We start from the raw sequence: 13,149 nt of genomic DNA, 5'->3' as shown, positions 1-13,149 counted from the left end.
GGCAGTAGTTTTGAGGAGGAATAAAAAAAACTTAGAGACTAACTTTTTTATTATGATATGTATATAATGCCATTTTTATCATTAAGTTTTGAATATAACTTCAGCAAGATGGCGGCCTTCAGCAGCACTACACGGATATAGTCTATTTCTGAAGTTTTGGACAGTTTTCTTTTATACCTCCTCAAAACCGGGTCATTACTTCTGCCCCCACTGTACATAAAAAATCAGCCTACGTATGTTTGCGCTCGCAAAACTCGAAAGTAGTCAACCAATATTGCTGAATTTTTTTTTTCTTTTTTGTACGAGAAGTGTTTAAGAGAGTGGTTTGAATGGTAAAAGAAATACGATACATAACTGTAAGAATATAACTGAACTGGCCCAACAAAAATCTTTTGCATTTTTTAAGTGATAAATTGAAAACGTCAACTGATGAATCAAGATTATAACCCTCCATTAGTGTTCTGGGCAGTAAAAAGTACATATATTATGGTAGTTAGTCTCAGAATTTTTGCACTGAAAAAATCCTTACTTATAGTAATCCTGTATTGGAGAAAACTTAAAAATAAAACGTAAAAATAACAGAATGGAAAGCATAACAATTAGAACCGTATACAAACTTTGACGAAAATGCCCGTAAACAAAATAAACGGTTTCGTGGGTAGGTAGGTATGCATTATTGACAAAATGTTGAACATTTTCAATCAGTTCGATTTTCAATTTTGTAAATCTGCGGGAATGATTATCACGTAGTTTGAATCGCCAACATAGGTGCCTCTAGTAAAATAGTTAATTTTCCGGCCAAATCTACCAAAATTATTACGTCAAATAAGTATCTATTCGTATGCCTGTGTTACTAAAGACCTACATTGTCCTAATTAATAATTTACCGATACGTGTATTTTAAAATAACGGAACAATAACTATTTTCACATAAAAAAAATATAGTATTGACTCGCGTTGTGCCAACACAACACAAATGTTGATAACCGACATACTGATACAAATATCTGGCGGTGAAAGTGTCAAAGTTGTACCGAGTTGTCATTGGACGTAAGTCGTATACCTAATTCATGTCAAGTTTGTCTGGATTTGAGTCGTGGCGCCTTGTCAGAAGTATCGCCTGTCGCTTATTTGCCCGTTGCCGGGTTCTGTATAACATCCACTCGCGACGTGTGTCAGTGTTTCTTCCGCTCCGCTCAGTCCTCGTCTGACTGATCTTCTGTTTGATTTTTAAATAAGGGGTACCGTCCTCCGTGTTCATTTAAAATGGTGATGAAACCAGGGATGGGTCGTAAGACAGCAACTAAAAATCCTCCAATATTAAGTCATGAATTTGTCATTCAAAATCACGCAGATATTGTATCCTGCATAGCTATGCTATTTCTGATAGCACTTATGGTCCAGGTAAGAGCCGATGATAACATATTGCGAGCCACGTCTCATTGTATTGACTTATTTATTTAATAGTTCAGTTAGCACACTATGTGTCAAGTTATGGTGGATGACATTTACATTCCTTCGACGGTGTATTAATTTGTGCTAAATACTTCGACCTTTAAAACTGAATTGTGGCATATTTTATTTCAGTTTACAAATCCCGTTGCTAGCCTTTTCATTTCCCTGCACCACAATGTCAGTGGAGCTGACCCCAACAAGGAATCACCCCAAGGAGAGAGTTTCCTTTACGAGGCAGGATGGAAAGATGCCTGCGCCGTGTTCTTCTATTCCCTGGTGTGCATTGTTATGCATGGCATATTGCAGGAATATGTCCTGGATGTGAGTACTAAACATTTTTATAAACTGTTACATCCATTCTCTTTATTTTGCTGCTGTCACTTCTGCCCATAATACTGTTATAATTGATTGTAAGCTTTTAAAAGAAAACAAAACGACAGTGGAATCACTGATGAATGAAAAATATGACAGATAAAAGGTGAGAAATGTAAATTTCTAAATCTTGACTTACCTAATCAAAAATAAGAGAAAGTTTTGATAGGCATTTTGCACAACAATAATGTGATCAGTGATTTCCTATTGTCTTATAATATTATAAAACAGCTGTTACAGTATATTATTATAAAACATCATTCATGAAATGCAATCTCCATCTTGCATTGTCAACAGTATTTTCTCATCAAGCATAAACCTACTGTTTCTGAGATGTCGCCTTGTTATTAAAAATAAAATGGTTTACGATGTTATTTCCTCTGTGTAAGTTCAATCTCGCATATAAACTAATAATTTCAAAACTTTTTTTGGCACTTTCTCTTTGCGGCACAAGCCACATTGGTTGGCGCATTCAGATTTTGAAATTCACTAATATACTGCTTGCATTTCGTTAAATAAGTAAGCAAGACCGCGTATATCTCTAAATCCACAGTACAAATCTTATGACAATATCATGTATGTGCCACAACTAATTTGCATAGACGCAATCGTTGCAAAAAAATTCTAATATAAAACAGGAATCCAAAATGAACTGTTAGAGTCATTCTTCTAAAATCGTTGGTATGTTTTTTTACTCTCATTTACTGTTTTTTATTATTAATAAATAGGTTTGTTTCCTAATTTAAAAAAAAAACTTAACTTTACATGGCAAAGATCACTTGAACTGTGGACTTCCGATGGCTATCCGAAAAACATGAGAGTATTCTAGTAGTATCCTTATTAGAATAACTTTCTATGTGATTTTAATGCTTTGAAAAATGTAAAAAAATAATATCATCTTCGCTTGGGCTAATAAAACTCGAGATGGCGCCTCTCTGAAGGCTTAAAAATTATTTTTTCTCTTTTATGCTCTGACCTTCAACAGGTTGGTGGGTGAAAGTCAAATTATAACAAAATTACAAAAAAAATGTTTTTCATCTTTATTGACGAAATTGCAGATCCCCCTCTAATTAAACTTACACCGATGATCTTCTTTATATAATGTTTAATATGTGGTTTCCAATTCATCATAGTGCCACAAAATAAAATGTATGTATAAGGATGATAGCCCCATGGATTGATGTACGAGTTGGCTGTGTTTGAATCAAAAGTTCCGTAAAGAGGCAAAATGCATTATAAAGCCGAATAATATAGTAACAAAATTTGAGTAGGTGTTAAAATTTTAAAGTGTACCAAATTATAGCAAAAAGTTTTCTTTACCAGATAAATTAGTAATGGGCATTGGTTGGCTCTCGATTTTTTATGAAAAAAAATCTATAAATCTTTTATTTTAAAATGATGTTATCGTGTGAAACATCATTCAATTGTATCTGTGTATAGGAATTGGTTTGAATGTTTTGATTAAATTGATGTTGTTGATATAGATAGCGAAGGGAAGAAGTAGGAAAAAGAAGAGTTAGCGCAAGGTTGGTACGATTGGTTGGATACGTGAGTTGTGAATGTGTTGTGGAAATGAACCAGTATTTAACATTTGAGTATAATTCAGAAGAGAGGAAGACAATGGAATGTGAAACTTTTGGTTAAATCCATAGAACCAGCTGTAATACTGACAAACGATTTATTTATGCTAGAGAGTAATAATTAAATTGATTATAATAACTGTCAATTAAACTAATGAATACATTTCTTTCTCTTTAAATAAACTAATTTGACAAATTTTGCAGAAAATCTCAAAGCGGTTCCACCTGTCCAAGTCCCGTCTGAGCTCCCTGAACGAATCGGGCCAGCTGCTGATCTTCCACGTCATGACGGTGCTATGGGGAGCCGACGCTATCCTGCGGGAGGGCTTCCTCACCAACCTGTCCTTCCTGTGGAGAGGTACCACCACCACTTTATCTTTGGAAAAAGCCATAAAAAACAACTAAAATTGGGCTTTCACCTACGCGCCTCTATATGTAAAATATGGCTAGCAAACAATCCACCTACAACTGCATCTACGAGTCTAGGGGTCGAAGCTAGACACCAAGCATTTTCACTGTTATGGACATAATACGATGTGTACGTTATGATCTATGCTATTATTTGTTTACAAAAAAGGCTTTACAACTAAAGTAAGGAATGTTGGAGATATTGAATTCATTTGTTCTTAATTTATCAGTGAAATGTTTTTTTGATGAGGTGTCCCTTTCTTCTTGGCGTAATTCAAAAAGTAACATCCAGTCAGGATGTATAAAAATTTCAACCTTGATGGATTAAATTGAAATATCATAATACAGCACAATGTTTATTTACTTATCTGCGATTACATTCAAGAAATATGTTGACACAATATCTTTATAAAAATCATTAAAATCTTATCAATGAATTGGATTTGTACCTTTATTACAGATATAACAAGTTACAAACATAAATTCATCTCACTTTCACAAAGGTAGAATATTATGTAATCTAATGTGATTGGTGTGATTTGATAGGATTGGTTATATTTTTCTGCCTTTACCAACTTTGTAAACTACAGATTTATAAACTACAAGTGCCTGTTAACATCCAAAACCTTTTCATTGTGTGTTGATAACAATATTGTTATCAACATCCTGCTGCTAAGAACTCCGTTGTAAACTCTTGTCTATTACGTACGATGTACATAGTTTATGAGAAAGATTTGAATGACTTTAATGGATAACGTAGTAAAGCACAGGGTTTTTACGCAATTTCGGGAATCGGTGAACTTACTGGGTGGAAGTAGATTGGAGTAGCGTGAAGACTGGAGATGGATGTCTAGGAACCGAAGCTGATGGAATATTTGTCGAGACCCAGTTTGTGACATGGCACCGTGAAGGTGGTTTGACGCAATCTGATATTTTATTAATTTATTGTATGTTTCCAGGCTACCCCGATCATCCAATGACCTTCTTGCTGAAGCTGTGGTGGGTGGTGCAGGCCTCCTACTGGGTGCACGCCATCCCCGAGCTGTACTTCCAGAGGATCAAGCGCGAGGAATGGTCTGGCCGCATCCAGCAAGCCGTCGCCGGCTTTGGATTCGTCCTCGCTGCCTACATCTTCAAGTGAGTACCTACTGCTCCTATTAACACACATTCTCTCTTGATGATGAACACTGCAAGGCTGCCGGAAACATGCCACAAAAGGATAAGGAAGCGAATTAGGGCTTAATATCCCCAAAGGAAAGCCTAAGATGTTTTGACAATCCTCAGGTTTCAGCCTTTTATCTCTTTATTGCATCTATCTCATGATTAGTTATTGTTAACAAAAAAAGCCATTGACATTGTTTGTAAGAAATATTCAGATGAAATTGTTTTAATATCTTCAACAATTCAATTTGATTTGCATTTAATAATCATTTGCTTGAAGTGAAATGACACTTAACTGCGTTACATAAATGCTATGTAATTATTATAAAAAATGTTGTACCTTGTGGTTTTATAGTATTTTTTAATTTCAGTAATTTCATGCATATTGTTCATATAATATTTATGGCGTTGATATCAAAAGTGATCCAATGTATAATTTCTTATAACCTCCAACATTTATATAAATATCTGGGTCGCAACACAACCTGTTATAACACATGTTGGTAACATTGCTGGCAGTATGTGTTAGAAACAAATACCAATATGTATTTTCATCATTGATTTCACTAATAAGTGAATAAAAGAAATGTCTGTGTGAAAAAACATTAACCAAATTAACAATTTATGATATTATTTAATTATTCTTTCCGGAAACTTTGTTATGCTGATGATTGGTTGATAAAAATAATCAATACGAGTAATACATACTGCAGCAGCACCTTACTTGGATAGAAATATAAATTGTATTAAAATGTATAAAATTGGCGATGTCAGCAAATGTAGCAATCAGTGCCATCTGTTGCATCTATTAATTAGTATGACTTTATTACTTTACTAACGAATTAATTTTATCATGGCTTATCCAAATATTGGCTGCGTTTATTTTTTAGAAAAAATATGGAGATTTCCTACAAGTTCAGGAATTTGGCTTGTTTTGTGCATAAATAAAGCAGTTATTTGGATATTTGACATGGTTTGTCTAATCCCAACCAACATCTGCCACAGCTAGCAGCTTAGCTATTCTTAGCGAAAACTTGCACATAGAGTCTGGGATAACTTTTAAAAATTAGAATTTTTTTGCTGATTTTACTGCCTACCCTGGTTACAAACTCTGTACATGCCGCTGAATTCTTAAAAAGATGAATTCAAATGGGATACAATGGGATACTGGTACATTGTTTTTCTGTGAACAAAAACTTATCTTTTTTAGCAATTTAATAATAAGTAGCTCATGTGTACCCGGCGTTACTGGGGGTTATCCTTTGGAGATGACATATACCATTGTGGACTGTAGGCCTTTTTAAGATATACAATTCCGTAGTACATTATTTTGATGTATCTCATGAAGTTTAGACAGCTTTAGCAATGTAAGCGCCAAAAATATTTTTTTATTGACTTGATTACAAACATTGACTTTTCTCTACTTTCTATAAATATAATATACATGTATTATAAATATAAACCTTCCGGAAGAAATTCTCTAAATGATAGTGAAAACCCTATCAATATCCGTTGCGTAGTTTAGAAGAAGTAAGCGCACAAACAGACAGACGCGGATAGCGGCTTTATTTTATACTATTTAGAGATATGTAATTGGATTATCTGTATAGTGCCGTTTTTCTGAAAAATCACCTCAAGGGCACTGTACAAAATATTACTTCCTAGTTATGTACAAACCGAATAAACATTTAGTTATCTGGCAGGTCAGATAAACACAGTTTTATTAGAAAGTTTAAGATTGGAGAACATTTGAGACTCTATATGAAAAACAGTGTAAATTTCCAGACCCCTGGAAATTTACAATGATCTATCTTTGCTGAGAAGGAATATAAAATATATAATATAAAGCAATACTTGTCGATATATAAAAATTCAGCCTGCGTATGTTTGTGCTCGCAGTTTTTTCTTATTAAGTGGTTTGAATCGTAAAAGCAGTCGGGGACTCCCGAGGAATACTTAACGCAATATTTCTGCACCGAAAGTGAATTAAAGTCGATGTAATGTAGTTTTTTAACAGTAACATTGTGGTATACAATAGTGAATGGTGGAAGAAGTCATAGACACCCGAGAAAGACATTAGCAATAGCGAAGCATTGCGGGGTCCGCTAGTCAAATATAATGTATTAAAATGCTTGCATGATATTTTTACTTGTGTACAGAGATGTGCTTCATTTCAAATAAATTCATTTCAAATGGAAATGCAAAATGGGTATTTTCCATTTTGCATTTAAATGCTTTTCTAAAAACCATTTTGCATTTTAAATGCTTTTCTCAATGCATTTTCCATTTTAAATGCTTTTTTGCAACATTCTTCCTAGTATCTCCACTCATCTTTTTTTCATAAGCCCCAAATATCAGTCGGTCCTCAACCTCACTATGAGAGATAATTTACATTTGTCAAGTTGCTCCCTGGTAGGAGCCCTGGCAATTGAGTGATACCATTACAAAAAATACTGATTCAAATACTGAACATGGGGCCATGACGCTGTAATATTAAATGTTACATAGCAATTTCTATGTTTTTACGTTGGCAACATTAGTCCCGCGCAAATTTTTTGTAGTTTCATAATCCGTAGTCGTGGTCGTGGTGTTTTTGGATTTACCATCATGTAACATGTTTGTTCTACATTGATGTCCATTATTAAATGACAAAATTGTTTAAAAATTCTATAATTATTTTAATTGTTTGACCTGTAAAACCATTTTGCATTTTCAATGCATTTTGAAAATAGGTATTTTGCATTTGAAATGCTTTTCTAAAAACCATTTTGCATTTTCAAATGGAAAAGTTTTGACCCATTTCCATTTTGCATTTCAAATGGTTTTGGTTACCCATTTTGCACATCTCTGCTTGTGTATAATGATTTTTTTTCTTCCTTTAGCTTCCAGAGGGTAGGAGTGTGCCTGATTGTCCTGCACAGCCTGGGAGAGTTGTTCAGCCACCTCGCCAAGCTTGATAGCATTCTCAGGTCTGACAAGGAAGACAGCGTCTCCAAAGGTTTGTCCAATCCTCTCTGTAAATTTTTGATTCTTCCACTTGCCGTTGTCTTTATAATTTCTAACTGCCTCATTCATACCATGCTCCCACTGGCTCTAAGCAGTTGGAACGTTCTGTTGATGAATCTAATGAAAGTATGATTGTTTCAGTGTTCCGTTCCACCAACATCGGTGTGTTCCTGGTGATGCGCCTGGCCACTATGGTGGTGGCCATGCTGACCTTCTGGTACGGGCTGGCGCAGGAGGACATCGCTCAGCCCGCCGTCAGGTTCGCAGCCCTCTTCACCGTGGGCGCCCTCCAGGTGAGATACATTCACATTCGTACCTGTACCATCTTAATTTCGATTAAAAAGGATGCTCCTTTACCCCCTTACTAATAAACGTGTTTTAAATTTTACACAACTGATAACCATAAATGGTTGTATAAAAACAGTTGTGTAAAGTTTTAAACATTAGTAAGGCATTCAAAATTTATGTCACGATATCAGGTTCTCGCTCTGGACCGTCGCCCAGCAAGTTAAAGAATGTATAACAATTACATCTCATAAATAAAGTTTTCTAAGTGAATAATGTTAGTCTCAGTTTTATCAATATCCAACAATACGTATGTATTGGCAATGTGGTGTACAATTTATTAATATGGTGTTTTTGTTGTTGTCTTAGACTTATCTGATGTTCAACTTCATCACCGGTCACCTGGCCGAGGCGAGAGAGAAGACTGCGGCGCTTGCTGCTCAAGCAGCCAAAGCCAGCAAGATCAGCAAGAAGGAGAAGCCAAAGAAGGAGAAATGTTAGTATATTGCATCGCCCTTTAACATCATTCACACTTCTACTAAGAGTCATCTCATTTCGGCAATTCTCCACAAATACACACAACTTCTTGGATACTTTTCTTTCTTCGAAAAAGAACTCTCTAGATTTTGTATGGATGAGAATGGGCATTATTATTTTATTTTATGTTTCAAAATCAGAAAAAGATACGGTCGCATCTAGGGCTTGAGCCCAGGACCTTAGCCTTGCAAACTACGCTGCTGTATCAACTGAACAAATGGGACCCAATTTCCTTCGGTCATATTTAACTGTATCATAACAGAACTATCAACATTATCTTCATTTTCTCACTGCAAATTTTTGTTGGCTGCCTGCCATCTTTATGTATGATCACAAGATTCATCTCGAACTAAATGCAATCTAAATAGTGTCTTTGACAAATATATCCTATTTTAATTTTAATGTGTGACATCTATTGACTTTTCTGCAAGTCTAGAATGAATATATTTTATTTTTGGAATTACAAAAAACCTCAAATTGTAATGTTTAGTTATTGAAGACAATATTAGCGATTTTTAAACAAATGCTGCTCTACCAAGTAAAGCAACGCCCCGGCAAGACGAAGGTCCTGGGTTCAAGTTGTAAATGTGACCATATTTTTTTCTGCTTTTTCCGTTTTATTTTTTCATTAAAAATCTAATATTGTCTTAAATAACTAAAAATGATTTGATTTAAAATTATGAAGATCTAGACAAAGAGCTAATTGTTCTCCTGTAAAATAACAGACTTAAGCCTGTTGATTTGATAATTCTGTTTATATTTTAAAATGACAATTTTTAGTTAATAAAGACAGTAAACTCTTTGTTTAACATTTTGTGAAAGTGGGAATGAATCGTGGGCTTTTCTTGGAAGACAGAATATTATTCAAGTGAAAATTATCTCTGCATATTGAGAACCACTTTTGCTGCAGACTGTACTACTGAGACATAATACGCAACACGAGTAATTAGTAACTGTCGAATGTTACATAGTAAATCCAGGAATGATGAACCTTTTTGAGATAGAAATAGCTGTTTCTGTTGCCTCAGTTTTGCGAAGTTGAAAAAGTCTTTTCAGTTTAGAGTTATCCCCCACCATCATTATACAGGGTGTATCGGCACGTACCCGACAAACTTTAACCAGCTATTCCTTAGCATATTTGGAGTAAAAAATCTTATGTGCACTTTGCTGTCCGGTAACGTTTTTTTTTAATAAAAAATTTAATATTCATATTTTCACCACATGTCACCACTGTTTTATCCTTTGACAAAGTTTGAAAACCCATCTGGCAAATATTTTATTCGAATTCCGTTGAATAATGCACGTGTGTACCTATATTGGCGCACGTTTACAGTCACAACGAAATAGCACGGCACCATTCGTCTCATTTTTAACTATTATTATTTAGTGTGTGCGAAAGAGCGAAGACGCTTTTTGACATACTTGCTTATAACAGCTGTTGAATACGAAACGCAATGCCAATGACAGTGATGTAGTGTGGAATTTTTATTTTTTTTTGTTTTTAATTGAAAAAAAATGCTACCGGACAGCAAAATGCCCATAACATTTTTTACTCCAAATGTGCTAAGGAATAGCTGGTTAAAGTTTGTCGGGTTAGTGCCGATACACCCTGTACATCAGCCAAAATTTTAGCCTGATTTAGGAATGCAACAACACCTTGAGTTATTTTTATGTATTACATAACGTAAAATAGTTTTTGTAAGATGAACTAGTAGGGAGGGGGTATCTTGTGATAACTGGACGCCCCTTTTGAATGTTATGTCTCCTGTACAGGTCTTGCACACAAAAAGAAAGATCGAGTGGACAAGATGGAGTAAGAACACCACTGTTGAAATTAGTTTGATCCGGTTAAGGGTATATAGAAGATGGTGCTAAATGGTACGTTGTCACAATGATATATTCTGTATGTCCTAGACGCACCGATACTTTCCTGGAATATTGACCAAGTTTGTAAGGAAGCGCTGTGCTAAAATAAATATAAATCTAAACCGCTGCTAGGTTAAATCATAATGCAATCTTATTATGAGAGGATAGTTTTTATTGCACACAATTAAAATTACAATGTACACCTCTGTATGAAATTACATAGCATTTATATATTGCTGCCCTAATCACTTACTACGGTGGCCAGAGTCAGTTTGCTTACAAAACACATTTAGATTGCTTTGTGTTTAAAGTCAATGATAACGTCAGTTTAATTCATTTTCATTAATTCATGTGATAGTTAAAGAAAATAAAAGTTATGGCAGAACCCAGCAGATATAAATTTAAAAATCAATGTTTTGAATACTAGCCTACTTCGGAGTTTTTATTGCAATGTCTGCCTTTATTATGATTTAATAATTTTACCGTAAAAATGTCAGTAATTTTTTATTAATCGCTTCAAATCCATTGCCATCGTTCACTGCCTAGTATCATAGTGCAACACACTTGATCCAAATACCAGAGCGACAGTGATTGATATCTCTATGATGAAATTGGAGTTTTATATCAACAGCGACAGTGATTGATATCTCTATGATGGTATTGGAGTTTTGATGTTAATGTATTGTTTTGTCCAACAGCAAAGCGTTCAGAGGAGTCGGACCTTCCTGAAGCTGACCAGAACACGAGCGAGAGCCTGAGATCCCGGGCGTCTGTCAAGGCTAAATAACCTTAATCATTCTCCGTCACATTCGTCATCCCTTCATCCTATCATCCCCCTGGCTCTGGTCTCGCCGTGTGCCAGACTTGTTAACGTATGGTTGTTCAGCCGTTGAAATTGTACGATGAAATTATATGAAATGTAAATAATGTTTGGCTTAATTTGGGAACGAACCAAAAATGTGATTTTGAAATGCATACGCGAACAGTATTTGGGACGGCCCCGTATACAGATTCAAGATTCGTATTTATTGTTAGATTTACATTGAAATTATATTTTTTATTTTCGTATAACCTCAATCTAGCTCGGAAAGAATATATATTTTTTTATTCCCCCAATATATAAAAAAATCCCACTCGACTTATTTATAAATTCTTTTTAAAAATGAACTAGGTTTATGATACTTAATCGAGATTAAATTATATTTTCATGTTCGTAAATTAAAGTGTATGTCAAATAATATTAGAAATGATAGATCAACATCATAATTTATGACTACACTATCACTATTGATGTTATGAATTCCGTACTCATATCAGTGCAAGCGGAGTGTTGCGTAAGGGTAGGCAGTGTGGGTGCTGACTGCTGCTGGGTGGGGTGTCTCTCTAGGGGCTGTGGCCCCCACTATCACCGTGGTGTGTGTGCGGTGTTGCTGCGTATGTATAAATAGAATGGTGTTAAACACATTGTGTGAAAGGTTTCTTCCTCTTGAGTTAAACTTGATTCTACGTTTCCATGTTGCAATAGTATCAATGTTGTATGTCAATTTTACTTACTTTATGATTATATTATTGAATAAACAATTTTATATGAAATTATCTGTTTTATTGTTTACTAATTGTTAAAAAACTTTGACCAAATTATAACTCCCCTTTCTTCTTAAATTCTGGACACCGTGAATATATAACTTTATTTAAACTAAATATAAACTAATTTTACATGTTCCTTACAACATTCACTGAGCAATAGTGCTGTGACGACCGGTCATTACATACAATATACACATACCCACAATGTATATACTTTATCCAAGGTATTGGGCTATTCTTTCGACTGTGTTGCAGGCAACTCACCGAAAACCAGCCACAAGCAATATGCCCGGCATTGGATGTCCACTGCCATTTTCTAACTACTGTGGACAGGTTTATTTCATAATCTGCCACCACAAGGGGGGCGAAGATTGTAAGATCTCCAGGTCTCGGATATGTTACTGTTTATGGTACTTAGGTATGGTATAAAAAAAATTTGAGTCAATTCTTGAAGCAAATCTTTGACTAATAATAATGTGTAATGGAAAATGAGCCACTTTCAAGAATTTTTAAATGACAAAGTAAATAATTCAAACAGAATTAAATAGAAAATAGGTAAGTACTTATGAATTGATAATAAATTAAACAAATCTATGTTTTTCGGTTGGGTTGACACTACAATTATTATGAAAATGACTTGATTTCTTTGTGCTCTTTATATGTGTTTGTAAATTTCTGATTATTTTTTTATAAATTTTGCAACAAGGTCCATTTTAATTATAAAAAAATCAATAAAGACCTTCTAAAGTAAATACCAGTTTTTATATAAAACTAATTTTAATAATTAAAATAATTTTCATAGTTTTAATTTTTCTAGTGTAGCCCAAACACACCAAATCCATGGCGTGTCGGATCATTAATTAGTACTCGGTACTGTTTTACATATGGCAGG

The 13,149-nt window shown here is 34.6% G+C and overlaps 1 protein-coding gene across 1 annotated transcript; it reads left to right on the top strand.

Moving 5' to 3' along the window:
* The first annotated feature begins 1,046 nt into the window (after positions 1-1,046).
* TRAM (translocating chain-associated membrane protein 1) lies at positions 1,047-12,263 on the top strand. Its single transcript, XM_089649790.1, has 8 exons — positions 1,047-1,404; positions 1,588-1,776; positions 3,612-3,765; positions 4,775-4,952; positions 7,859-7,974; positions 8,124-8,275; positions 8,637-8,763; positions 11,369-12,263. Exons 1-8 carry the CDS (start codon positions 1,267-1,269, stop codon positions 11,455-11,457), a joined length of 1,143 nt encoding a protein of 380 aa, XP_089505916.1. The 5' UTR covers positions 1,047-1,266; the 3' UTR covers positions 11,458-12,263.
* Positions 12,264-13,149: the final 886 nt, after the last annotated feature.

Source organism: Hesperophylax consimilis, chromosome 3 (assembly GCF_061612785.1).
Source record: "Hesperophylax consimilis isolate HC1 chromosome 3, BYU_Hcon_1.0, whole genome shotgun sequence".
NCBI classification, from domain to species: domain Eukaryota; kingdom Metazoa; phylum Arthropoda; class Insecta; order Trichoptera; family Limnephilidae; genus Hesperophylax; species Hesperophylax consimilis.
Note: the sequence above shows the minus strand (reverse complement) of the source record. Positions and strands in the feature narration are given on the sequence as shown.

Excerpts from the sequence above, each read along its gene's own strand:
- TRAM (XM_089649790.1), top strand. The coding sequence starts at position 1,267 with ATGGTGATGAAACCAGGGATGGGTCGTAAGACAGCAACTAAAAATCCT. Across the intron at positions 1,405-1,587 it reads TGATAGCACTTATGGTCCAG|TTTACAAATCCCGTTGCTAG; the intron begins GTAAGAGCCGAT and ends ATTTTATTTCAG. Across the intron at positions 1,777-3,611 it reads TGCAGGAATATGTCCTGGAT|AAAATCTCAAAGCGGTTCCA; the intron begins GTGAGTACTAAA and ends CAAATTTTGCAG.